Here is a 25,803-nt window from a genome sequence, read left to right on the forward strand (position 1 = left end):
CCCACTGATCTGCCTTACGAAAAAGCCCAAAACAACCTTCTCTGATATAGGGAAAGACCACGAGAGGAGCGATCACTGATATATTCGCTTGCTAAGTTCCTCCTTGCTCAAGCAAAGCAAATCGAAGCAGACTAACCAGATCATCATCGACTAAGCCATGGAAGGACAAGAGGGAACTCAACAGCCACACCTGGTGCTTGCTAACAAGCGCTTCCTCTTGAAGCACCCCGACGTCCAGGATATCGAGAAGGTCCGCCTCAAGGAGGATGTCCTCGCTGCCGTCAAGGCCGATGGTAACTCGCTGATTCCCAACTAAGTCACTCTGAGTACCGTCAATGTACTAAAAATTTTGTGTAACTCGATGTGTTTTTTGGTTTTGTGTTGTTTAGATATGGTTCCGCTCTATGAAACCCTAGTGGCCGAAGGGTTGCTGGAAAAGGATCAGAGCCTTTTAGAATCGATGCGTGCGAAGAACGAGGATGAGGCTAAAAAGCACGATGAGAAGTGAGTTCTCAATCTTCTATTTTGTTTGGACTAATTTTGAAGACTACAATAAGAGATCTGAATTCGGAATTCTGCCTCCTTTGCTGGCTCATGATACAGATAGTTGCATTAGCATAGAGCTGTAATCGAAGTAGGTTTTGATCAATGTGAGACTTGAACATGGAATCGGGCGATATTTTCAGCTTGAAATGTTAGCTCTCTGCATATTATTTTGAGTTATTTTGTTAAATGAAGGTCAGTTTAGTGAAGCGTGGTCCCTTCTGAACATACAATTAGAACATGCTATTCTTATTCTATTAATGGTGGTCAGGGCGATGCTATTTATTATTTGCTTTTAGAAAAGTATAGAGGTCTTCAATTTGCAATTTTAATGTTGTTCTTGTATTAACTATGAGGTGAATGTACGTTTTGGTGGCCTATCATGTCTTGTTACCCTCTGCTTGATAGTTGTTATTTCCCTCGAAGTTAGAATTTTGCTCCTTAAGTTAATGGAGCCAAAAGTTTTCCCGTATTTTGTATGTAGTGATACTGTTAGACTAGGGAGAGTGATTGGTAATTCCTGGGTGGGTTGAATTGATTGAGATGATTTCAGCTCCTTGTGTGCTTGCAACAGTGATGTCAAATGGGCACACAAGGGAGGTATAGAAGTGTGGAGTTGGGAAGGATTTGGAGGTTGGGTTGATGTATATACTTAATTTCTGGAATATGATGACAGTTGGAACATGATGATATGCTGTAATCATTAACGGCAAAACCATTGGTCTTGTGGTAAGGTTGCTTCAAACCAACTGTGATCTCACGGGTTAAATATTTGAAAGAGCCTCGTCACATTGTGGTTATAGGGCTGCGGCAGCTGCCTGCATCTTGCCTTTCCCAGACCCAACGTTTTGCATTGAAGTTATTTAGCTTTACCTTTAGAAGGGATGATCATTAGAGCACAATTAAAAAATGCATGCGAAGTATTCTCTTACTCATGTAAATTGTTATTCCTCTGCTTCATAACCAGATTCCTCATTATTATTATTATTATTTGATTACTAAATTAGTCTTGTTAACCATTGATATGCCAATATCACTCGTGGAGAGCTTCTTTTCTTGGCTGGATGTGAAGATCTTGAATGCTTGTGTATTAGCAGCAAATGAGCAATAGACTCCTAGTTGAAAATTACTACTCTCCTCTCTCCCTTTCGTATTTCTTTAGAGAGTGAGCGCTATGAGAGACTGTGGTAGACTGGTACAATTCATTGCTAGGGAATAAATATCTGAATATTTCATTCAATGTAGTGCTAAATAAATGTGGTATGTGATATGTACATGATATCGTGTGCTGCTATATTGCTTTTTACATCTTTTGTTGGCACTGACATGAATATACGTGGTTACCTTTGTCAGGATTGCTGATGCCGAAGAGAACTTGGGTGAAAGTGAAGTTCGAGAGGCACATTTAGCTAAATCCTTGTTTTACATTCAGATTGGAGACAAGGTACATATGTACTATTTTCATTGCTCTTTTCTTGTTTATATTGTTGGAATTGTATCTTATTTTCTCTAAGCTATTTGCTAATTCTTTAAGGAAAAAGCATTGGAGCAATTGAAGGTGACAGAAACAAAAACTGTGGCAGTTGGACAGAAGATGGACTTAGTGTTTTATACACTGCAGCTTGGCTTCTTCTACATGGATTTTGATCTCATTTCAAAGAGCATTGAAAAGGCCAAGAAGTAAGCAAAAAGCTATCATCAATTATTGTTTTTGAGGTAGGGCGTGTGGCCTTTTTGATGTATTAACTGTTGGCTCTATGATGCTAGCTTGTTTGAAGAGGGAGGTGATTGGGAAAGGAAGAACCGTTTGAAGGTGTATGAAGGCTTGTATTGCATGTCAACACGAAATTTCAAGAAAGCATCAAATCTTTTTCTGGATTCAATTTCAACTTTCACAACTTATGAGCTTTTCCCTTATGACACGTTCATATTCTACACCGTCCTTGCAAGCATTATATCATTAGATAGAGTTTCTCTAAAGCAAAAGGTATTTGAATCTATCCACACCTCTTATTGTTTAATTTTCAACTCATTCTTAATGTTATTCACTCTAAACTAATATGACAGGTGGTGGATGCGCCAGAGATATTGACAGTGATTGGGAAAATCCCATATCTTTCTGAGTTCTTGAACTCGCTGTATGATTGTCGGTACAAATCATTTTTCTCAGCATTTGGTGAGTTGATAATCAATACCATAACCTTTATTGTTAAATTGAATATGATCAAATTTTAGCCTCATCTATCTGTTTGATAATATTGATGCTGCCTTAGCTGAACATTTCCACTCTTCGTTGCTTACATGTAACAGTTGATGGAAATCATACTTAGTTACTGATTGTTCTATTTCCTTATCTGAATTCATTTACCTCTGTGTTGCGCATTTGGTTCTATTTTCAGCTGGCTTGACAGAGCATATAAAATTGGATCGCTATTTGCACCCACACTTCCGATATTACATGAGGGAAATCAGAACTGTTGTTTATTCTCAGTTTTTGGAATCCTATAAGAGTGTTACCATTGAAGCAATGGCGAAGGCTTTTGGGGTAACAGTGGAATTCATTGATCTGTAAGTGGTTAATTTCCTTTTGTTCTCACATGGTTTATGCTTCCAGGCTTTTTTCATTTTGGGGGAAAAGAATGAGAACTGAACCTTATTTTTTTGGTGGTTGTTGTTGTCTGTAATTGAATATTTTGCTGCCTGATGCTAAAGTACCCTTATATGCTTCCAGGGAGCTGTCACGATTTATTGCAGCAGGGAAGCTTCACTGTAAGATTGATAAGGTTGCAGGTGTTCTGGAAACTAACCGCCCTGATGCAAAGAACGCTCTTTACCAGGCGACCATCAAACAAGGTGACTTCTTGTTAAATCGCATCCAGAAGCTGTCTCGTGTGATTGATCTATGAAGTGATTGACATTTAGTTTGTGAACTGATTCAAGAAGCTTGAGCACAGGACTTATTGGATTCTTTCCTTTTGATGAATCTGATGCCAATCTTGTACCTTCTTTGTTCTTTCAAATTTACGAAGATTCAAGCATGGTGATTATTACTTGCATTTGGTTTACTCACCATGCTTTCTCTGGTGTGTAGTTGAAAATTTTCGTTGCCGTCATTTTCTTCCTACTTTGAGAGATGATATTGACTCTTTAAGTGCTAAAATAACCCTATTATGAATTAGTGTTTATCACCAGGAGTCAGGAGTCAGGAGGTTAACTGATGCTTAGGTTGTTGTGGCATTTTAGTTGGTGGCAATTGATGAAAAGGGTGAATTATTGAGATGTCTAATGCCATGCAATGTGTCTTTAACGGTGATAGATGTAACTTTGGTGTGTTCTAGAGAATTATGGGGTAAATCTTTTGAGACGACCTGGCAGGTGTCCTTTGTGAACTGTGCTTGTCTCAATAATTGATGCTTTATTATTTTTTCTTATTTTTGTGGCATGCATGTTACTTCCTGTGCGTAAGTGGGGGCATAATATCCCCATTTGATTTGAGAGAACTAGGTACTGATCATGCCCTTTTCATTGGGGGTTGGGTAATGTGTGTTGGAGAATACTGAAGCTGTCATAAATAATTGGTTTCATGTATGATTGTAACTTGTTTGTGACCGTTTACAATTGTTGTGGAATTACTTTTGTCTGCGTTGTCCAACACATGGTTGATGTTCCCTCCGTACAAGTGCTTACATGAGATCTATGCCAATTTATTTGGGGTCTAGTGCATAAACTTGGCCAATTCCATGAGAAAGGCTTGTCAGAGACAGGTTACCGTTACTATATTCCATGGTGTGGTAGTAAGTGTAGGGACCGCCTTGTTTAGACGAGCCTGATTCATGAGTCGCCCGAGGATGTTATAAGCGAGAAGACATGTTGGATGGATATCTGTGTGGGTTTGGTGAATCTCTTAGTTGAAATCATCTGCTATAAGTGCTTCTTTGATAAAGATAATGGAGGAGGAACAGAACATTTATTTTGTAGGATATAATGGTAGACTAGAGGTTTTAGCTTTAGGAGGATTAGGTTCTTTTTAACCCTTGGACTTTGTAGTGGAGTGGAGTGGAGTGGTGTGGTACTGTGGTTCTGGGAACACAACCAGTTTGAGGAGTAAAACCCCACGTAATGGACAACTCACAACTGCATTGCTATCTTCATTTGGGTATTGGCTTGGGACCGCACGAAGGTCAGTCTTTATATAAGTGATGCCGTGATTTAAAGAACTTCTCGTTGAACTGAATGCAAGGTTCTGTTTAGAATTCTTTTAGGAAAAATTTATCAAGAAATGATTAAACAAGCATTCATGCCCAACCCTAAAAAAATACATATTCTGTACATGGAATGTGTATGAATTCTTATCAGAGGTTGCACTTGATTAAAATATCAACAAAAGAACTCACCAAAAAGAAAAGGGTCAAAGATAAAGAGAGAGCACATGCAAAACTTTGGCTTTCCCAAAGTGTCTCACTATCAGTTTCAGATTCAGATTTTCAATTGTATGTGAAGAACACCTTTGTTAATATATATATAATTTCAATTTCTATCCATCAACAACACGTTTTTTTCTAGAGGAGAACATATCATAGTATCTCTGTAGACTTTTGGGGGACCACTTTTCTAGGGGAGAACATCCCGTGGTAACTGTGTAGACTCCACAGTTAAGCATGGTAACTACTCCGCAGTTAAGTGTACGTCTGCGAGAGCACTATTAGTATGGAGCATGGTAACTCTGTAGACTCCGCAGTTAAGCGTACTGTTACAAGAGCACTATTAGGATGGTTGATCTCATGGGAAGGTAAAACCGTGCAAGCTCGATGTTTTTACGGTTTTCGAACAATCCAAAACCGATAATATTGTTAATGTTTATTGGGTTAGGAATTCTAATAACTTTTGGTGTCATTTACTCTTTAACCGTCAAAAATGGCACTAATATGTTCAATAGCAGTAATTATGACACAATGAAAAAGATAAAATTTGTTCATAACCTTTTTGCTTCCATTTGTTTTATTTCCCAAGGGAGTTAAAAGTCTCAAAGACGGTCCGCGTTTTCACCGCGCACACATAAAAATGCCATTTTTCTTCCTTCGATGGGTCGACAAAGCAACACAAGCCTTAGAAGCCACGCCAAGCGCCTCTGTCTTTTGTGCTACATATATAGAACACCGTTTGGTTTCTCAGCCACAACCCACAGGCCACACCCACACACACACACACACAAACACTATCCTCTTCAATTCCGCACCTTTTTGTTTTTGTGTTGTCTTTGTCTGTTCCATTCGGGCACAGAATGTGGCGGTCCTGATAGAGTTAACTATAATAAAAATCAAACGAATGAGAACCCAAACCATGCCTTCTCTGGATCTCAAGGACCTTCAAGAAAAGCTCTCCATTCAATTCAGGCCATTGCAGCGCTCTTTTGAGTTTTGGCTACGGACCGCTGATATCTACGCTGGTTACAAGGTCTTCACTTGTCACTCTCTGTGTTCAATTTTTTCGCCGCGATATAGCTTTTAATTTAGTGGCTGTTTGTTGGTTTGTAGGCTTTTCAAGTTCGAGTGAGTTTCGAGAAGGATGTGCTGAAGCGGGAGGCAATGTGGGAGAGACAGCATGAGTTTGCCGCCGATAAAATTTATGCCATGTGCTCTGACATGGGTGGGTTCTTCCTTAAGGTAGTTGACACATTTTGCTTGCTTTTTCATGACTTGAATTTCCCAGTGAAACTAGTTCGCTTCTGTTTTTCTTTTAAGCTCTTGTTTTCAGCTATCTTTCTTTATTAGTTTCGTTGCTTGTTTTCAATTTTCTATCGGGTTTTCTGTTTGGTCCTCTGCATAAAAAAAATTATTGTTTGTTGTTTTGTATGTGTTTGCTTCTGCAATTTTACACTTGCTCTCAGGAATTGAAATGTAAAACTTTTTTTATTCATATGGGCGGTATGCTTTTATTATTTCTTCTTCTTCTTCTTCTTTTTTGTAAAGATGGAACCTGCAGTCACCACCTATGGGTGTGCACAGGGTAAACCATCGGGCCAACGTAATATCCCACAAACCACACAGACCGAGTACATGAAAAATTCATGTGTGGGCTCGTGCTTCTTTGTTGTGGATCAATGTAATAATAGTCTAGGAGAAAGTCCATTAAGTAGATGATTAATTTTTGACTTGTGATGGATATTGTGTGATATGAGATAAGTTTGAAATCTGAATTAGGTTGCCCAAATCATTGGAAAGCCTGACTTGGCCCCTGCCGCATGGGTGAGAAGGCTTGTTACATTATGTGATCAAGCTCCTGCGACCCCATTTGGAGGGATTCAGCTCGTGCTCAAGGAGGAGCTAGGTCAAAATCTCAATAACATGTTTGAAAGATTCGATGTACAGCCTCTCGGTTCTGCCTCAATTGCACAGGTACTGCATTCTGTATAAAATCTCTCGATGGCTTCGAATTCTGATACCATATAGGATTTTCATGGTATTGTTACTACAGTATTCATCAGAATCATTGCCTAAGTGTCAGGAGAAAACTTGGTAGTGCCGATCATTTAGATTTTGAGCTAGCAGAACACTTTTAGATTTTGAGCTAGTAACAGCTAGGATTTTGACATTGAGGGGTGTTGTCTGATGATTTTGATATCATACATAAACAGGTAGTAGAATGATATTATTACCTCCTTGTAGTCTTGTACATGTTTCAATTGTCTTAAAGGTAGACCTTGTATTTCACTTGTGTTATGTGTGTACCAACATATATGAGTTCATGCTACGTAATACACGGAAGCTACGGTGGGCCTTTCTCGTCAAATATTATATAATTTTATACAAAAACATAGGTGGTATGACTCTAAAAGGTATCACTGAAACTTAATCACAGTGCTGCATTTAATCTTATGTGGATTATTAGTCTTCATTTGTTTGGGATAGCATCTAATAGTTTTGATGGGCTATCCGTTGTTCAAATCTAATCAGTTTATTAAGTTAAAGTAATCCGAACTTGAAGCATATGTTGACTGATTACTTTTATGTTTGATGACTTATCAAATTTAGTATATGTAAAGATGTAATGTACCCTATCTTGTTTGGAAGGCCATGCTTGGTCCTGGACTGTTTATAAAGAGGTGAGTGGCAATGCTCGCCCTTCTTGTCTAACCTTCTCAAACCTGCCCAAATGCAGCAAATTTAGCTTAAGTTAATCAACACTTCCTGCCACCTCTTCTACTTGAGTATATATTGAAATAAGGAACTGTGTCTTGCGCGGGTAAATCCTTGAAGTGGCCCCTCAATCCTCATCCGAAGCATTAGTAAAATCGCACGTCTCTTCTAGGTTCTTGCTATGGAGACTTGAATCAGGGTCTCCCAGCTCGGGGCGTTTACCCCGGGGGAAATGACTCCTCGGTATACTGATCAAACTATGCGTGAAATGAGCTCTTTATATGATTTTCTACCAATTGTAGTAGTCAAATAATTCCGTAGCTGATAAAACCTCAAAGACTCGAACAATACTCAAGTCTCGTCATATAATGCACAAATTACTTTTCTAAAAAGAGTTACCCATTTGTGTCTCAATTTGCCTTTTTCTTCTCACGCTAGGTTCATCGAGCAAGGTTGAAGGGTGATAAGAATGATGTTGTTGTCAAGGTAAGGACTCTTTCTTCACAGCCCCCTGGTAGTATCGTTGCCTGTATAGGGTCAACCATGGAAAGTTTGCCACGTACTAACAGAAGTATATGGTATATGATAGGTGCAACATCCTGGAGTACAGGAGCTCATGATGACGGACATTAGGAACTTGCAGGCATTTGCATTATACATGCAAAAAACAGATATCAAATTCGATTTGTATTCTATAATGAAGGAAATGGAGAAACAGGTGTAGATAACCTCTGTATTAGTGCTTATACTAGTTTATGCTTGTCCTATTATCTTTGTGTTAGTTATTAGTCCTTATCACAGGAGCTGGAGCATTTTGTAGATGAATGACATTCTACCAAGCAAAAAGTAGGCAAAATGATAGATGTCTGAATCATGTGGTTTGTTATTTCAAATACAATGATGAGTTATCATGCTCAAACTTCATGAAAATTGGGATATATATCACTGGTTTACTAGTACCAAAGCACCCATGAGATTCGGTACTGTCCCAACTGACTTTCTAATGCCATGAGCAGAATTGGAAAAAAATTGCATCTCATTTGACTCCTTTCTTTTGCAAAATAATTTATTGCTCTGCCAGAACTTCTTGTCTGTGCAACGGTTTCTTTGAGCTTGATCTTCACTGCTTTCGAACATGGTTAGTTTACCATCTAAATTCATGATGCTTGACTTCATGTTTAACTAGTGAGAAGTTTGATTTTGTAAATACTGTTTCCTAGATATTATAATTGTAACTGTGACCTTCATGTTCTCTGATCTCAGTTACTCAAGCATCAATACAAAAGCTATACATTTTTGCATGTGACAAGTTTTTGAAATGACAATAATTACATTGGATGAAATTTGTTTCCAGCCCCCATGTCATACCCATTCCCATTTGAATATTTTGTGGAAATCATGGGCAATAGTTTCCATGGTAATTGACATGTTTTTCTGTATGTTAAAATTTAAATTTTTCTATACCAATAGTTACTTGATTCATTTGTGCTTTCCCAGATTGGATATGAATTTGACTTTGTGAGGGAGGCCAATGCGATGGAAAGAATTCAGCATTTCCTGTATGAAAACAATAAGAAGTCTCCGGTTTTAGTGCCGCGGGTGCTGAAGAATCTGGCAACTAGGTTTGTTATGCTGCACCATGTTTTCATGTGGCGTTAGTTCATAATCTTTGGTGGATGATTTTTAACTTATTTTTATAACAGGAAACTGGCTAATGTTCATAATATTTTATTAGCTTCTTTTTTCTGGGTGCATTTGCTTTGTAATTATAGCCCACTTCAATGCTGGGGCTACTTCTTTAAAACGTTCTGTGATCAAGTTTTTTGTGACTGTCGATGTAGGAGGGTCTTAGTGATGGAATACATTGATGGAACCCCAATCCTGAAACTTGGTGATGAAATAGCTAAGAGAGGAATAAATCCTGACAGTAAGATTGCAGTAACAGCAAAGCGGTAAGCCCTTAAATTAGCATAGGGAGATGGAGTCCATGCTGACCATATTTATGTTTGTGGACCTATCTCTTCCTTTGAGATTCTTCTCTACTGATATTTTAGCTTCTGTTTTTTCAGAATTGGTTCTTCTGTTGCAAACTTTATTTCAAGTCATTGTGACAAACCATCTGATGATTCCTGTCCTTTAGTTTCTGGATTGCTTTATAATTTCCAAAAGCTATAAAAAAAATTGTGTAGCGAAATTGTTAATATTTTTTCTTCTTCTTTTTTCTGTCAGGAATATACTCCAAAGCCTGACACTAGCATATGGACAAATGATACTGAAGAGTGGTTTTTTCCATGCAGATCCTCATCCAGGGAATATCCTGATATGCAAAGGTTCAGAGGCAAGTGGGCAACTGCCACTCTTTCCTTAATGTATATTCTTATAATTGATGAGTTGATACCGTTCTGTCCTTAATAACTCTGGATAGTAAGAATAAAACTCTTAACACTCGCCTAATTGTTCCTAAGGATAACTAACAAGCCCTTTTCAACATGCAGTTACGAAACCATTAGTTTGTGCCTTTTCTATTTAATGCAGGTGGCCTTGCTAGACTATGGGCAAGTGAAGGATCTTCCAGATAATTTGAGGCTCGCCTATGCCAATTTGATTGTTTCTCTTGCTGATAAGAACCCCATGAGAGTATCAGAGAGCATCAGGTGATTTTGTACTTTAAATTTTTTTTATTGGTTTTAAATACAATTCAAAACATATTGAGCTACGTTGTGCAATTTATTGCATGTCTCGGTAATGGAGGTTTAAATGTATTATTGATATGTATGACATTATCTGAATGATCCTCATTTTTGTATTATCATTTTTGATTTGCTGCTTTTCTTACGATCAAATAAGGCTATTAGTTGAATTATGCACATAAGGAAGAGTTCAGTACTTCAGTCTTGTTATACACTAATGTCCTAAAGTTTTCTAGGTTCTTATTCGGCTGGAGTGCCAGATTCTAGTTATATGAAATATGGATGTACAAAGAGTTAAATATATATATATATATATATATTTTTTTTTTGGTCGAATTGCCTGAAGTTTTGGTGAGTTCTTATTTTGATTGAGGGCCATATTTGTCTTTGTTGGTTCTCTCTTTTTCAGGGAGCTTGGAATAGGTACTTTCAGCAAATGTCAGAACGAACAACAGGAAATGTTTAAGTTGGCAGAGACATTGTTTGACACAAAACTTCCTCCTGGGGTGACCACCTTGCAACCTTTTGCAGAGGATTCTTCAATTAAGAAAATTGCAGTGTTGGTAAGCAATAAAAATAAAATAGAAATTGAACTTTTGCTTATATAATCATCCTTTTGCATAGATGCTATTTATTATTGTCTGCATTACTTTTATATAAATTTATATATTTGGGACTGTTATGCCAGAGGTCATGTTTGGAATAAAATATTGGGCTTTAAGAAACGAAACTTGAAGAGTTTTTGGTTTCATCAATAGTGCTATTTTGTTGGGACTTATTTGGGAAAATAGTCTAAGATAATTACCGAGGAACCTCTACATATCTTGCAAAATAAAAAGTTGCAAGAATTTTCAGCTTCCCAGTTTCTGCTAGTCCTGGGGATGAGAGTTTTGTTCAGAGCATAACAAGTGAAGACTTGTTAGCAGTTTGCCTGCGCACCTGCAAATTGTTCAATTGCGGTTTTTAGATATCACTTCCATAATATGGAAATTGACGTACTTTTAGCTGTGAGAAAGGCACTATCCATGTGATTAATCCAATAATTGTTATAATTTGGTTTTCCTTGAAAAGTGGAAAGGAATTATGACCATGGTTATTGGAACTGGATTGGTCCTGCTGGTTGCACAGGTGAACTTATGTGCCTGTCCTGTTGACTTCATTGAATTTGTCTGAACTGATGCATCCCAAACTGTTGTATCCTCGAACTATATTTATTTTTACAGCTACTATGTGTTTTTTTCTTACACATGACGATATATGTCATGTGTTCCTAAGATGTTTCACCTGTTGAGGACCACCACAGGTTCAAGTGGTCGGGTTCCTCAACACCTTGTCCTTGCGCAAGACTTCAAATTCCATCCCCTTTGGAAAATAAAAGAAAGATGTTTCAGCTGTTCCAATCACTCGACCAACCAACTGTTGACTAGCTGTTGGTCAAGTAGTCAATTGACTTTGCATATTAGCTGAAATTGTTTATGATGATCTCCGCTAGGGTGGAACAATCAAGTTGAAAGACGATGGCACTCCATGGACTGTTCTTGTTTTTCTCCGTATAAAGTTTTCATCTTGTGTGGTTTTATAATGGCAGGCTTTTCCAGAGGAACTATTTTCTGTTCTTCGCACAGTGCATCTTTTGAGAGGACTTAGCGTTGGTATGGGGATCAACTATTCGTGCGCTGAACAGTGGAGACCCATTGCTGAAGAAGCTCTGTATCATGCTGGCAGATTAAAAGGTGACTTAACTGAAGCCTTTAATATCAATGGTTTATAACAATGAAATCCTTTAATTTTAACAGCTAGCAAGCAATATAAGAGTCCTCTGATATATGACATTGCCAATGGTATACTTTCAGATGTAGAATTCAAATCTAAAGTTCGTAAACGACGGTTCTTCCGAAGATTACTTCCACGGGGATGATTGGCCTGTGAGAAGCAGGTGTGTAATCGTGAGCCCTTGGTTTTCAAGTTATTAGCTCTCTCTTGCAGTAAGTTAAAATGCTATAGGAATCGGGCTTTTGTGATGCAAAAGACTCTTAGCCTAGTTTTAGTTATATATATTTATTCATCAACACCAACAGTAGGAATGTCAATGGGGCGGGGAGCTCTTTACACCTACTTACCCTTTTGTCTGACCCTTCCTCCGTTTACTTGCCGCAGGTTTTGGAGGGCAAAAATTGTAGTTGGCACGGAAGCAGCTTTCGGTACTTTGCAAATCGTTTGATTAGTTATCGGGAGGATTTCACTGAAGATGATTTGAATCTCCTACTAGGTCTCTTTTCTCGAAGCTTATGGGACTCCAAACATCAAATTACTGGGTTACAGGGGTTGATGTACTAAAAACATATAAAGCAGTTGATTGTTAAAAAATTAATCTATGGTTAATATTTTATCTTCCAAATCCAATGGTTCACAGTTATTTTAAGTTTTATTTTCAAATTTTAAAATGTAGTGATAAACACAAATATAAATGGACAGGTACGCGTACAGCTTTGAGCAAAAAGTCTAATTTATTGGCCTTATATTGGATGAGGTGTTCAATATGAGCAGTGTGGAATATGGGCCTAGCTTTACAGGCTTGGACCGGGCTGGGCCTTGGATGGGCTGAAACTTGTTTTATAAGATCGATTCTACCAAGTGTGAGGAGGACGCCTCCCGCTTCTTTTTCGGTTTTCAGTCAAATATCGCGCCAGCGCCAAACCCCTCATTCTCTCTTTTCAAAACCAGATCTGTTGGTGTTGCCCTAGAATCTTCAAGCTTCACGCGTTCTAAGCTTTCGGCCTCGGACAGTCATACGGTACGGATGTTCGGAAGAGTGAGACCACCATCTTCGTCTCCAGACACCTTAGGAAGTCCTCCTTCCAAGATCCTTAAAAATGACCCGCTCTCCGTATACGGTACTCCCTCTCTCTCTCTCTGTGTCTATCTGTCTATCTCTGTTGTGTGTGTTTGTGTAAGTTTTTAGGCATATACTTATTGATTTGTGCATTTCTCTAGTTCAACTAGTTTTTGGTGGGCAATTGTTATTTTGCTGCTCGCGGTAAGAAATGGGTTTGTGGTCGGTTCTCTGTGTTCCATTAAATCTTCCGTGTTTATGTTCTCCTGTTTCTGAGTAATTAAGTAGAAATCCTGTTCTCTCTTTTGATTCAGCAAGACGATAGTGCCATGAATTTAGGTTTCTTGATGAGGAATTGTTATTTAACTCCAATTGTGTGTGAAAGGGAACATAACTCATAGGTTACTTTTGAATTTGGTCTTTATAGATCTATTTGACTAACTTTTTTTATCCAAGAAAAGAATCATTATAAGGATATGAACGAGATTCGATGTTTGGATTATTATATGGGTTTTTTTGCATTGATTCATAGCGATTTACCTCCAAAATTTGTTGCATAATTGAAATCCTTTTGACCGCAGAGTTTTCTGGGAATGACAGTTTTTGCTAAAATATAGCCTTCTCTTTGCACATTTTAAACTTGATTTTTGTGCTAACTTTTTTATCTGTTACGGAAACTACTGACTTACTGAGAATAGAAACTACTAAGCTTGCGTTGAAAATAAACTTGACGACCTCTGATGCAGAGTCTACACTTATGAAGCTTAAAATGGGTTCTCAGCGTGACATAAGTCCACAACCCGAGACTGTGGTAGATCTGGATATTAATGGTGCTTCTGCCAGTGTTTCTGAATGTTCTTTCAGTTCATCTTCAGAAGATACAATGAAGACACAGGGAGATTGCTCTTCTGCATGCCTATTGAAGTGTTCTTTACATGTCTCACAGAGCGAGGAGGTGATCATGATGGATACAGATTGCTCTTCTGAAAGTTTTCCATCGAGTTCTAGCTCTAGTGATTGTCAATCTACAGACGGCACCAACAGACGGAACAGAAATATGTCAGTTATTTACATGTTCTCAAAATTTAAGAATGCTCAGCATGCACTCAACTTATCGCCTGAACCAATGGCGCTAGAGACGACTGAAGGTTCTTCTACAAGTCTTGCTTCACGTTTTGCTGACTTGAGGAGCACCCAGGAGCAGCCTGAACAGGAATAGAGAAAATGCTGATAAGTGGGTAGTGCGCAGTTTAAGAGTGCGCTTGTGGGAGGAGGCGTAGGATAAGAATCGACTTCTCTCTGTTGAAGAGCAAACAGCTGATGACGCTGAAACAAGAGAGGCACTCGCTCTTCCAGACACGCCTACAGCTTCCATCTCCCTCCCTCTCTCTCTACCCGTCCCTCTCTCCACAGGTCAGTGACTAAAAAAGTTTCTTTCATAGTGAAGTTACACACAAATATCCCTTCATGTTTCTGCCCTATTGATTCTGTTTTGTTTGTTTGCACGCTCCTTTATTAATTATTATTTTGGGTTCTGGGTTCTTGTTCTTGGTTTGTTTCCTAGGTTATAGAATAGTGATGACTGATCATACATGACAATCACCAGTTACTTAGTAATTTCAACAAGAGTGAGCAAGTTACATTGTCGATTTTAGGTGAAGAAAGAATCAAGGAATGTTTATATTTACAATAGAAAAACAGAGCCATATGAACAAGAAAAATACCAGTACAATTTCTTTATTCCAAGCTGTTCAATAACCAGAACAGATGATGTTTAAACTGAAAACAAACCATTAATTCTCAAACCCAAATTGTCATTTGCCTGATATGCGCAGACTGACACAGTAAATCTGAAGAACACTTCAGATACATATTATTGATCACACACAGAACCAACCAGTTTTCCACAAACCTGGTTCAATTTATTGAATTGAAACTGCAAATTTGAATGCTGAAAGCTAGCACTTCCAGCATGAGATTGCAATGATTGGCTTTGATTTCCAACCAAGAACCAAGCAACCTTTCTCTTCCACAACAGTGTACCCTTCACAGACCTTATTTTTCCCAAGCCACTGCTTGGCCTGAGCCGCCATCTTGATAGGTGCAACTTGAAACCCAGCACGGCTCATCCTCCTGCGCCACTGATCCAGCCTCTCGTGTCTCTCAACTCTAGCTGGGCCTTCACAGCTCACAATGTTCTTGATCTCTTCTGCAAAGTAAAATTGCTCCATCTTGGCTCTCCTTGTGTCATATTTGGGCAGCATTGCATCAAGTGAATCGAAGATTGCAGAGTAATAGTGCAATGCTTCCATAAACCTCCCAAGAAAAAATGGCCCATTATGGCTTGAATCCTGCTCAACTAGCACCAGAGTCTTGGGTGAAAGCTCATGAATGATCTGCAAAACAGAATTTAAAGCTCCTCTGCTTTCCTTAACAACCCGGTGAAGTTGAAGAATACTGTTGACAACAAGTACTTCGCCATCATATCTTTTGATGTCTTCAGGCCTAAGATTTTCAAGGTCGCTTTCGACCACCGAGAACTCCAAAGTTAAACCCAAATCCTTAGCATATTCCTCCAACTCATCCCCAATGCTTTGGAATTTTTCGACGAATAGTCCAACGGTGGTGATTCTTAGGCGTTCAAGTGGTTGGCCAGGACGGTCAGCGAGGCTGCGAATCAACTGGCGCCACTGGTGTCCGTGTGATAGACCAAGGCTCATGCCCAAGTCTACCACATGAACGTTACTCTTTCCCTCAAAGGCTTCCAATATCGATGAATTTGCCACAAAGTGACCAAACTGAATATGTGGACAAAGTTCATAAACAAGGTGTAAGGCTGCTTCTTTTTTGTCCAGCGCAGCGTCCATATAGTTCATCGTTGGTGCAACAAAACCGACAGTCCCAAGCAGTTGAACCAGCGAGAGACGGTCAGATAGGCCTTGGACAAAACATGAGGTGACGCGCTGGAACGAAGAGCCAAATACCAGCGCGTTGGATCGTAGTTCAGATAGTAGTGCCGAGGCGTGTGACTTGTCGCGACAACCCACAGCCTCGGCACAAGATATGAGAAGCTGAACAAGTCTCATACCATCTGCAATCCCATCTTCTTCAGCAGAATTGGCACTAATAGCCGCAGCTGCTGCTTCCTCCTCTGCCTCTGCCTCTACCTCTACCTCTGCCGCTAAATATCTCTGTGTATAGGTCCATATATGATCCCTAAATTGCAGCTTTCGCAGGCTGATTCGACTGCCATCGCAGCTATTGCTATTATTATTGCTTCCACCACTATAAGTACTCCAATTACTCTCAATATGATCTGGTATACTCGGTGTTCTTTTGAGCCTCTTATGATCTCTGGATTCACGATCGGAGAAAGGGATGATCATATTGGAAGTGATATGTTTATCCAACAGGGACGTAAAGGGGTAGCGACAAGAAGCCATAGCTGTAGGACTAAGATCAAGACCATTGACTGTTTCAAGACTACTTTCACCATTGTTGAACTTGCTTGACAAGTAAACTGGAGCCATAAAATCAGTCTCTCTCTCTCTCTCTCTCTCTCTCTCTCTCGCTTTCTTTCTCAAAAGATATTCAATAACGCTCTGAAAGAACCTATTACAAAGCAAGGATGCATAATATTAGCTTCATTACATAGAAACAAGCGTAGATTACGAGATTGTTGCATAGTGTAGGTGTAATAAAGAAAAAAAACATAGAAGAAGTACAAAATCGATAATTGTCTTAATTGCTGTTCCCCTGAACTAAGGCATTAAAGGAATTTGTTTGCATAGACCAATCAGCATAGAGGCCTGTCAAATTGTCAATTACTCCTCAGATTTTGGATTTCTACCTTGTCCAAGTGCCAGCCTTATAGTTGGTCTCTTTGCATAAACACTGCCGTTTTGTTTATGTTTGTTTTTCATGTGTTTTTTGTTTTAATTTTTGGAGAAATAATATGGAAAACTTATTTGGTTGCTATTTTGGATAAAAGAATTCTCGTGCCCGGGGTTTATCATGTAGGGCGGGAGTCCAATATGATCATATCTTGGATGAATTCCTAGTTCTTGAAAAAAAAAGAAAAAAGGTATTAGTATATATGGTTTTTATCCGTTGTAATCTTTGTGCAATCAATGAAACTTGATGGATCTTCTTCCTTTCATATGAATCTTGTAGGGCTCATAATTTCATATGAATTATGTGCGTTCATTCCATCATTCGGGATAGTTGAGATAAAAAAATATTGAGATGCTTATTATTTTTGCCCAATGAATGCTTGTGGGTTCCACGGTGTCTGAATATCTGGTGTTGAAACTTGAGACTCTGGTTCCCCAATATGTCTCGCGTCATGAAAATGGGCCAGGGGATCTAATTGGGCCGGCTCTCTTTGTCAGCAGAATTTGCAGGCTTGGTCACTGATGGTAAAAGTCGGGTCCATGCAATATCAATATAGACTAGAAGACAAACAATGGGCTTGAGAATGCGTAACATAAGCCTAAGCCCGCCCGGCCCAATTAAGTAAATAGTAAAATAGTTATGTTTGCATTTGCATTAAAGTATATGAAATTCCATGACATTGTTTGGCTATGTATAAATGAATACATGCCATGCATTTCTTTTTCTTTTTATTTGTAGAGGAAAATTCACCCAAGAGTCAGCCAACTCCTGTATGGTAAACTCCGAAGACAACAGTACGTCCTAATACACATCTTAGTTTATAATCTCAAGCACAAAATTTAACCTGAATATATACACCTAACCCACACATATCAAGATCTGCCCTGTAACCCAAACTACTCCATGGGGACCACGCCATGCATTTCGATATCATGACAAGTATATTGTTGACAAAATCACATGCTCTACTACTGTGTTGGGTACATGATGATACAGACAACCCGAAACAATATTGTTAATGGAAATATAATTGAACATGAGACTAATCCATGCATGTTGTACTAAAGGTGCATGTGCCCCCTGCTAGTGTTGGCTCTACCTCTTCTATGATAAGACCAAAAGATGTTCAAGATGGTATTCCTGATCCATAACACACTTCCCATACGAAAATGTCTGAAATTTTATCTATTCTACACCCATATTCTCTCCCTTGACCTATTGTTAATTTGTAGCAATTTTGACCATTTTTTTGCAAGTAAAGGTTACAAATTCAACTCTCACGTTTGTTAAGACAATGTTCTCCATCACTTTATATCCGTGAGGAGAACTTGTACATAGTAGGGTTTTCTTTCTTTTTTTAATCTTGAATTACATTAATCATAGATTTGATAATGGAAGTGTGTAATGATCTCTTGTGTCTTGCCTTGACTTTGCTAAGAACTCAACTGTTTTTCTACATAAGCGTATGCATAATCGGGATAGGGGGTTGGAATCATTTCAGCAAATCCTTTTCTTGCATGATCCTATATTGAATGGAGAAATAACTCCTGATAATATGTATCTGGCAACTAATCTTATTAATCAAAACAGGTAACTAATACATTTGATAGAATATTCATATTCAATAAAGACTACCTATAAAACATATAGAAAGAAACAGAGATAGATCTTGAGAAGTTCATATATATATCATGCCAATATGTAGGAGGGGGTGCAGGCAATACAAGCAAGCAAGAGAATGGCAGAGGAAGCACCATCCTCTTCAAGATTGGAAGTGCTTCTCTTGAACTTGGAAACTTTTCCTTTGTTGCATTGTATTTGCTTTTGCACTTCTTGCTGTTGCTGCTGCTTCTTCTTCATGGCTTCTTCCACTCTAGACACCATTTTCTTCTATCTACAACTGCTTTACCAAATTCTGCTGCTGATCACTACTCCTATAAATATACTCGACACTCAAGAGAGAGAGAGCGGAGTCATGTGCATGGGGAACAGGGCATACATTCACCTTCACAATTTATGGGCCTTATTGTGCCAAAACATGTCTTTGTTTTCACCCAATTAATTATTTACTTCTTTTTTTAAAGTATTTAAAAGTATTTTGGATCTCCATGACCGGCCGTCCACTCCTCTCTTTAGTCTTTTCCCAAAAAAAAATCTTCGAACACCAAGAAAATCATATATAAATATATATAGGTTAAATATCCATAGATTAAATGAAGGGCTTGGTACATGTACTTATTATCTTCTCTCAATGCCTAGTCCAATCGCAGTGTCATTGTGTTGAGCAAAGTCTCACATCACTAAATTAAATATCTAATGAATATGTCACAATTTTCTTAACTTCGTAATATGTGTTTTAAAACCATGAGTTATGATGGCAAAATACTCATTAGTTTTTTTTTTTTTAAACAAAGATTTGGGGAGAGGTAGGATTCGACCAATTACTCACATGTAACGTGATTGTCGTTCAACCAACGATTCACTTGTAAAATACTTCATTAGTTAACTGGGTAGGTAATACCATTACCATATAAGAATGAATTTAGAAGTTAGTTACGATTTAATATGATTAACAGCTGGATGAGTAGTATAGCAACTGGCAAAACGGCGCATAGGATGCTATTTGAATCCCCAATCATTTATAAAGGATCATTGAGCAAATAAGATTCGCATAGCTAGCTGGTATATCTATCTATATATTTTAATTAATTTTTAACGTGAATAAAAAATATAAATATATTATGTATGAGACCACTACTAGGGGTGACAAAAAAAGTTTTGGGTCGGACAACAGCAAGTGTTTACGAAATATTTATGTGTTCAAACCCTAATCCGAATTGAATTTAAAACGTACTTAATTGATCAATTTCGGATTGGTTTAAATCTAGACAAGTAAATAAGACAATAACCTAATTCGGGTTACAGTCTGGATAAGTAAATCGGACAAGATTTTCTGTGTTTGAACTCAAACTCGTTTTAAACCTAATAAAATTTTTGTGTTTCAACCAGGATTTTTCACATATAACTTATGTTCAAACTTGATTTAATTCGGATATGATAAATTAAGTCATCCGGACCCGGCATAGTTTTAACCAGTACCATGGCAACTAACTAATAATACAAACGTATTTAGATTTTAGAATCACAAAGACAATGATTATTATGATTGGATTGTATGCTAAAATAAAAAAGACAAAATCACATATATATATATACACACATATCACACACACAAGAAAATTAAAATTAAAATGAACGAAAATGAACTTCAGGAATGAGGGGCCCCATTGCAGCTGAGCAATGCATCGTTGTGGTTGTACATGTGGAAAGCCATGTGATCATGTGTTCTTGTTTTTTTTTTGTCGTATTCGATATAGCGATGACCGGCTGACCCACTTCTACGGGACCCAAAAGGTTCGCCGGCCTTGTCTTAGTTTTAACTTTTAAATTACTTTTAATACAATAATAAACTTTTTTAGGTGACCGAAAACAATACTATATAAATTTATTTTCTGAACATATGATATGAACTTAAACGGGATTATTGTTGATCATATAGTATGTTTTATAAAAGCACAATATGCCTTGTTTTAGTTTTAAATTAATTTTAATATAACAGTAACCTTCTTTTGATAATCGTGAATGATTGATACTATATAAGTTTATCTTTTACATATTGGATATGAACTTAAACTCAGATTGTTGATGATACAGTTTGTTTTGTAAAACCTTAGCACATGGCTACAAGTGTAGGATTGCTTCCAATGAGAATTGACCTCAACCTCTCGAGTCCATACGGTTTAACCATAGAGAGATTTACTAATTAGGCTATCATCCAAGTCATTTAATGCAATAACACTATCCAAGCAAAAGCTATGTGTATTAATTTAACAAATAAAGTGAAAAATCATGTGAAGTTCAAATTTAATTTGTGGATATGATTCAATAAGAGTGGACGGTGCATCATGCATGGGAAGGGATAAGCACAAGACATTGAAGTAGCAGTGTAGGAGTGAGAGAGGGCTGTTTGGAGTACTATATATATATACACACACATGCATCTGAATGGACCAAGCATTCATTGATGTTCAAATTGGAAGCTCTCATCTATGAACATCATGGGGGGTCAAGCAATTCATGACTGGTGTTTGTTGTGATTGATAGTGACAAAATCGAAGTGTCTAGTGTAATGTGAGAGCATATGAGCCCATTATTCTTTACATGCAAGGGCCATGGCTTTGGTACATGGGATGTTGGATATTGCAACAACAAGCAAGCCCTCTTCCATTGATTTCAATAATATTCCTTGAATCATTCATGTTTCATGGAGGACTTCATTGACCTTATCAATATTTGTCATGTCACATGGTTTTCTATATGTCTATGTATTGAGATATTTTTTCCTTTACTATCCCCCACATGTTTATCTCAAACTCAATCATATTGTTTAGGGTTTATAATAAAGTAATAATGTTTATTGGCTAATATAATTACGCATATTTTAATTAGAATTTGTTCTAAATAAAAAGAGAAGTTGTTTCACTAAATTTGCATTCAATTAATTTTTCTTTTCCTTTGATAATTACCCGGTGCATGAGGAATTATTTAATAAGGAGTTGCTTGTGCGAAAGGGATTAGTCGTGCTTGGTTAATTTCTCTACGGTCAAAACGAATGGATTCGGGAAGATCATGAATTCAATTTTCACTAGGAGCAGTACTCTTGTAGTCAAGCACTAGGTTTTACTTTTAAGCTCGATGACTTGAGTTTATATCAATATCAGATGTTTAAAGGGTGAACTTATATGATTTCATTATTGGTTCAAAAAAAAATAATCGCGGCAAAATCTTAAACACCGATTATGGAAAATAAAAAACATTACCAGTGAAAAGAAGAAGCTAGTAGACTATGGGCCTTACGGCCTCTTATAATAGTCTTATTGTAATCAAGTCTAGGCTATTTACACCACTCTGGGCCTTCTTTCTATGGTCCAGTAGTTGGTTTTGGGCCGAGCAGTGGTTAAGAGTTTTATGGTTTGTTCTCTTGGTGCACCGTGCACCAGCACTCGATGCCCATTAATAAAATCACAAGTTGCGGATCGTTATGACTTATGACGACCTATCCGATCATATACCTTTGTGGGCTGTGTCCCACTCTTAGGGTCCATGTACACCAAGAACATACAGCCACTGTCCGCCGCAATATGGGCTTGGCTGGTTGGGCTTACAGGGACCAAGGCGCTCCACAAGGACGCACGCACCAACTACCCGGTTCTCCCGGTCTCCGGTTACTTTCGCTATATCATACTCCATTTTAGCTTTCCCTCCAAATCACCACTCTCCACCGACTCTATCTGCAACTCCCTATACACTGCAATTCGTCGCTTCGCTCTCAATCTCCGGAATAATGGGTAATAATACTGTTCCTTGCAATTTTGTGTTATAATTTCTCTTGTTTTGTCTGGGAATCTCTATTAATTTTGTGTGTTGTTTCTTATGCACTTGCTGTTGATATGGCAGCGAAGATCACGATGGGAATAAATAGTAATAGATCTCAACTTCATAGACTTGAATGAATGTTTTACTTCGTTTGATTTGGAAGATTTATATCGGAATCGCTGCTTTATTTTCCTTTGATGAAAAATCAAAATATGTTGAAAGTGAAATACTAGGGGATTTGGAAGGATCGGAAGGTTGATGGCTAGAGTTGCTCTCGAGAGAGACGATGTTGAGCTTGTCGCTTTTAACGATCCCTTTATCACTACTGATTACATGGTAATTTGTGCAATATTTTTTTAATTATACTGCTTGTGTGTATATTTATTTCCTTAAATTTTCGTCAGGAGCTACTCTGATTTCGTATGTGTTTTTATTACTATTTCCATGAATGGAACTGACACTGACTTGGAATGTTTACATGTTAAATTTAAATTATCTATATAGACTTTGTGAGATTAGGATTTCCATCTATGGAGGGCATAATTGTTTGTGTAACTTAAACATGAGGTGTTATTAACTGGAGGTGTGATATGTGTTTCGACTCAGACTTACATGTTCAAGTATGATATTGTTCATGGCCAATGGAAGCACTATGAGGTCAAGGTGAAGGATTCTAAGACACTTCTTTTTGGCGAGAATCCCGTAACTGTTCTTGGAATCAGGTGTGTTACGTCTATGCTTTTCATTCTGTGAGAGGTTTATAAGCAGAGAATAAAGGGAGTTTGGTGGTTTGATCTGATTGGATGTGTGTAACTGAAATCCCGTGGGCTGAGTCAGGAGCAGAGTTCATTGTGGAGTCAACTGGAGTGTTCATGAACAAGGACAGAGCCTCAGCTTCAGCTTCAGCTGCTGGCCGTTCAAAGGTATTTAAAATTATGTATGTTTTCTGTGTGCGTAATCTTCTCATCTTGTTATCTGGCTACGTGAAGATAGTATCATAGTAATATATGTCATTCATTTCATGGTTTAGAGATGCATACATGCATGTAGACACCAATAGGTGATTATTTGGATTACTTATTGGTAGATGTTACATTACATCAATCATATGGTAGACGCCAAATTCATTGTTTTGGTAGCAAATGTCAGTGATGACTGTTGAAATTTCAGGACCGAGGGGAACCCATGTTAATGGGCCTAATATTTTTGGGTTTACTTAGGCATTGGATGGGAGCCCACTTTCTCAAAAGGCAATGGCTCGTAAGACTAGGTCCATCCAACACCTTATAAACCATTCACAATTCCTTCCATTTTCTTATGTGGGACTTGTGTTGTGGTTCTCCAACGATGACTCAGTAATTTCCAAAAAAATGAATGTTGTGTTGATCCTGTGTCTTCCAATTGCGTAAAACATGTTATTACCATGGTATTTAACATGGAGCTGTTTATGTTTCTAGCTTGCATGCAATGATTTTTTCTGTCATTCTGTGTCTTGAAGGGGTGTTGGTTGGTTGATTAATATGGTAGTGCTAAGAAAGTCGTCATATCGGCACCGAGCAAGGATGCCCCCATGTTTGTTCTGGGTGTCAATGAGAAGTAGTATAAGCCAGAACTTAAGATTGTATCCAATGCAAGCTACCAATTGCCTAAACCCTTGGCAAAGGTGCATTTTTCTTTATGAATATTTATTTACTTGGTTACATATATGTTGCAGAATGGTATATCATTCATACTTTATACATAACTTTTTCCTTAGCTTAATATGAGTTTATGTCAGCCTTACTCGCATCTTAATGCAGGTTATCCATGATAGATTTGGTTTCGTGGAGGTTTTACGACCACTGTTCATTTCCATCACAGGTATGCCTTATATTTGTTTCCTTTAATTCTTATTTTTGGTTTCTAGGCCAGCATGTCAATGATATTGGTTATCTTTTGTTCACTGTGACCCTTGTTCAATGCTGGACCTGCCACCCAAAAAACTGTGATCGGTAAAGGACTGGAGAGGCAAAAGAGCTGCTTCATTCAACATTATCCCTAGCAGTAATGGAGCTGCTAAGTTAAGTACAAAAAGAAGCTCATCTGTCATTACATTTTTAGTGTGCTCCATTTTATTTGCTTATTGAGATGGCACTTTTAGGATGTTATCTGGTTGAAACAGTTTAGGTTGTGTCCTCCGGATCCCCCCTTTATGTTTTTTGTAGTCCAACTTATATCCGTGTTTTAATTCCTGTTTCTAGGCGGTAGGGAAGGTTTCTTCCTGATTTGAATGGAAAATTGACAGGGGTGGCTTCCTGTGTTCCCATGCATGCCCCCGAGCTGAAGGTTTAGGGGAATTGAGGTGTCCCTATCGTTTGCATGATCATTCTACAAATATTTGTGAGCATCTTTTTTGCAGGAAGGAAATTAGTGATTCGGGAAAACTGGTCACCTTTTTTTTTTTTTTTGTAAGGATGTTGGGTAGGTCTTGAGGTCTTTTTTGTTGTGTTTTCAATTATGGTTATAGACTTATAGTGGGAATTTGCTCATATTCATGACCTATTTCCTTCGATGAAGCCGTGATCTAGAATTGTGATGAGTTGTTGAAATAACTTTTTGCAGAGGTGGGCAATTTTGGTCTGAGACGTAAGTGAAATTTAGACAGCTTGAACTAAGATTTTGGAACTGAAATTTGAACCACTTATTTAATTAAAAAGAGAGAGAGAGAGAACTGTAGAGTGTAGACAACTATCTTTTGGGTATGTATCGATAAAGTCTCTGCAATATTGTGTCAGGTAATATACTAAATAGACGTATGATTGTATGAACATTTCATGTAGATTCAGAAGAAATTGAAATCACAGGTCACATGTGAAATTGAAGTATGATGGTTCATCGCCGATTAGCCTTTTCATTTTGCTAGTTTTAATGGAAGGAATGCTGGGACGCTTTAATATTGAGTCCGTTTGTTGGTGCCTTGGTGGCAATTTTCCCCGTCTTCCGGAGCTCACAAGTGAAATTGCCAGGCAACCTTAAAAAGTATAAACACATTTATTTCTTGCCCGTTTTATTGCACCATTTCATCTATATCTTTTGTCAGTTTCTACATGTAAACTAGACACTGGACACCAATATATTGTAGACTCACTTGGCAGCCTATCAATTAATATACCGGTTAGTCAAATAAGGAGTATAAAATAATTTGCTTTTCTGCAGTGTCAAAAGGAATTTATATTTTTATGGTTCGACGGTAGAAAAATGAGAATTGTGTATGAAGGTTGGCTCAATTTCT

At 37.9% G+C, this 25,803-nt stretch overlaps 6 protein-coding genes and 1 long non-coding RNA gene across 9 annotated transcripts; 5 read left to right on the plus strand and 2 right to left on the minus strand.

The window, feature by feature from the left end:
- The first annotated feature begins 63 nt into the window (after nt 1-63).
- LOC119983607 (26S proteasome non-ATPase regulatory subunit 6 homolog) lies at nt 64-3,667 on the plus strand. The gene is made up of 8 exons (XM_038827288.1): nt 64-293; nt 390-504; nt 1,897-1,987; nt 2,078-2,223; nt 2,311-2,530; nt 2,611-2,719; nt 2,943-3,111; nt 3,275-3,667. The coding sequence occupies exons 1-8, from the start codon at nt 158-160 to the stop codon at nt 3,447-3,449; spliced, it is 1,161 nt and encodes a 386-aa protein (XP_038683216.1). The 5' UTR covers nt 64-157; the 3' UTR covers nt 3,450-3,667.
- Nucleotides 3,668-5,646: 1,979 nt separating this feature from the next.
- On the plus strand, nt 5,647-12,791 carry LOC119984503 (aarF domain-containing protein kinase 1). Of its 3 annotated transcripts, none has more exons than XR_005464919.1 (13): nt 5,647-5,997; nt 6,078-6,206; nt 6,744-6,938; nt 8,118-8,165; nt 8,269-8,397; nt 9,177-9,301; nt 9,521-9,631; nt 9,909-10,017; nt 10,215-10,333; nt 10,779-10,932; nt 11,958-12,102; nt 12,223-12,354; nt 12,527-12,791. XR_005464919.1 is itself a non-coding variant. In XM_038828488.1 (13 exons), exons 1-12 carry the CDS (start codon nt 5,869-5,871, stop codon nt 12,285-12,287), a joined length of 1,458 nt encoding a protein of 485 aa, XP_038684416.1. In that variant the 5' UTR covers nt 5,649-5,868; the 3' UTR covers nt 12,288-12,305; nt 12,527-12,762. The 3 variants fall into 3 exon arrangements, 2 of the variants coding, with proteins under 2 accessions (XP_038684417.1, XP_038684416.1); XM_038828488.1 differs by having other exon boundaries at nt 5,649-5,997; nt 12,223-12,305; nt 12,527-12,762; XM_038828489.1 differs by lacking the exons at nt 8,118-8,165; nt 8,269-8,397 and having other exon boundaries at nt 5,648-5,997; nt 12,223-12,305; nt 12,527-12,762.
- Nucleotides 12,792-12,969: 178 nt separating this feature from the next.
- On the plus strand, nt 12,970-14,737 carry LOC119984505. Its single transcript, XM_038828491.1, has 2 exons — nt 12,970-13,263; nt 13,949-14,737. Exons 1-2 carry the CDS (start codon nt 13,170-13,172, stop codon nt 14,419-14,421), a joined length of 567 nt encoding a protein of 188 aa, XP_038684419.1. The 5' UTR covers nt 12,970-13,169; the 3' UTR covers nt 14,422-14,737.
- On the minus strand, nt 14,560-16,732 carry LOC119984504 (GRAS family protein RAD1-like). The gene has a single exon (XM_038828490.1). It carries the CDS (start codon nt 16,730-16,732, stop codon nt 15,161-15,163), a length of 1,572 nt encoding a protein of 523 aa, XP_038684418.1. The 3' UTR covers nt 14,560-15,160.
- Nucleotides 16,733-18,637: 1,905 nt separating this feature from the next.
- Nucleotides 18,638-19,108, minus strand: LOC119983336. Its single transcript, XM_038827005.1, has one exon. It carries the CDS (start codon nt 18,978-18,980, stop codon nt 18,786-18,788), a length of 195 nt encoding a protein of 64 aa, XP_038682933.1. The 5' UTR covers nt 18,981-19,108; the 3' UTR covers nt 18,638-18,785.
- Nucleotides 19,109-22,437: 3,329 nt separating this feature from the next.
- Nucleotides 22,438-23,457, plus strand: LOC119983481 (glyceraldehyde-3-phosphate dehydrogenase, cytosolic-like; the record flags this gene model as incomplete). The annotated part of the gene is made up of 4 exons (XM_038827150.1): nt 22,438-22,504; nt 22,614-22,868; nt 23,139-23,254; nt 23,370-23,457. Coding segments are annotated over exons 2-4 (282 nt in total), but the record flags the coding sequence as incomplete, so codon positions are not given.
- Nucleotide 23,458: 1 nt separating this feature from the next.
- LOC119984653 lies at nt 23,459-25,774 on the plus strand. The gene is made up of 3 exons (XR_005464947.1): nt 23,459-24,195; nt 24,346-24,392; nt 24,530-25,774. It is a non-coding gene; the product is annotated as an uncharacterized LOC119984653 (long non-coding RNA).
- Nucleotides 25,775-25,803: the final 29 nt, after the last annotated feature.

This window comes from Tripterygium wilfordii, chromosome 18 (assembly GCF_013401445.1).
Source record: "Tripterygium wilfordii isolate XIE 37 chromosome 18, ASM1340144v1, whole genome shotgun sequence".
NCBI classification, from domain to species: Eukaryota; Viridiplantae; Streptophyta; class Magnoliopsida; order Celastrales; family Celastraceae; genus Tripterygium; species Tripterygium wilfordii.

What these genes read in the sequence shown, in the direction of transcription:
- LOC119983607 (XM_038827288.1), top strand. Translation starts at nt 158, where the DNA reads ATGGAAGGACAAGAGGGAACTCAACAGCCACACCTGGTGCTTGCTAAC. An exon ending in AGCATTGAAAAGGCCAAGAA is followed by an intron (nt 2,224 to 2,310) that starts GTAAGCAAAAAG and finishes CTATGATGCTAG; the next exon opens with CTTGTTTGAAGAGGGAGGTG. An exon ending in ACAGTGGAATTCATTGATCT is followed by an intron (nt 3,112 to 3,274) that starts GTAAGTGGTTAA and finishes ATATGCTTCCAG; the next exon opens with GGAGCTGTCACGATTTATTG.
- LOC119984503 (XM_038828488.1), top strand. Translation starts at nt 5,869, where the DNA reads ATGAGAACCCAAACCATGCCTTCTCTGGATCTCAAGGACCTTCAAGAA. An exon ending in ATTGCAGTAACAGCAAAGCG is followed by an intron (nt 9,632 to 9,908) that starts GTAAGCCCTTAA and finishes TTTTTCTGTCAG; the next exon opens with GAATATACTCCAAAGCCTGA. An exon ending in TGATATGCAAAGGTTCAGAG is followed by an intron (nt 10,018 to 10,214) that starts GCAAGTGGGCAA and finishes TATTTAATGCAG; the next exon opens with GTGGCCTTGCTAGACTATGG.
- LOC119984505 (XM_038828491.1), top strand. Translation starts at nt 13,170, where the DNA reads ATGTTCGGAAGAGTGAGACCACCATCTTCGTCTCCAGACACCTTAGGA. An exon ending in TGACCCGCTCTCCGTATACG is followed by an intron (nt 13,264 to 13,948) that starts GTACTCCCTCTC and finishes CCTCTGATGCAG; the next exon opens with AGTCTACACTTATGAAGCTT.
- LOC119984504 (XM_038828490.1), bottom strand. Translation starts at nt 16,732, where the DNA reads ATGGCTCCAGTTTACTTGTCAAGCAAGTTCAACAATGGTGAAAGTAGT.
- LOC119983336 (XM_038827005.1), bottom strand. Translation starts at nt 18,980, where the DNA reads ATGGTGTCTAGAGTGGAAGAAGCCATGAAGAAGAAGCAGCAGCAACAG.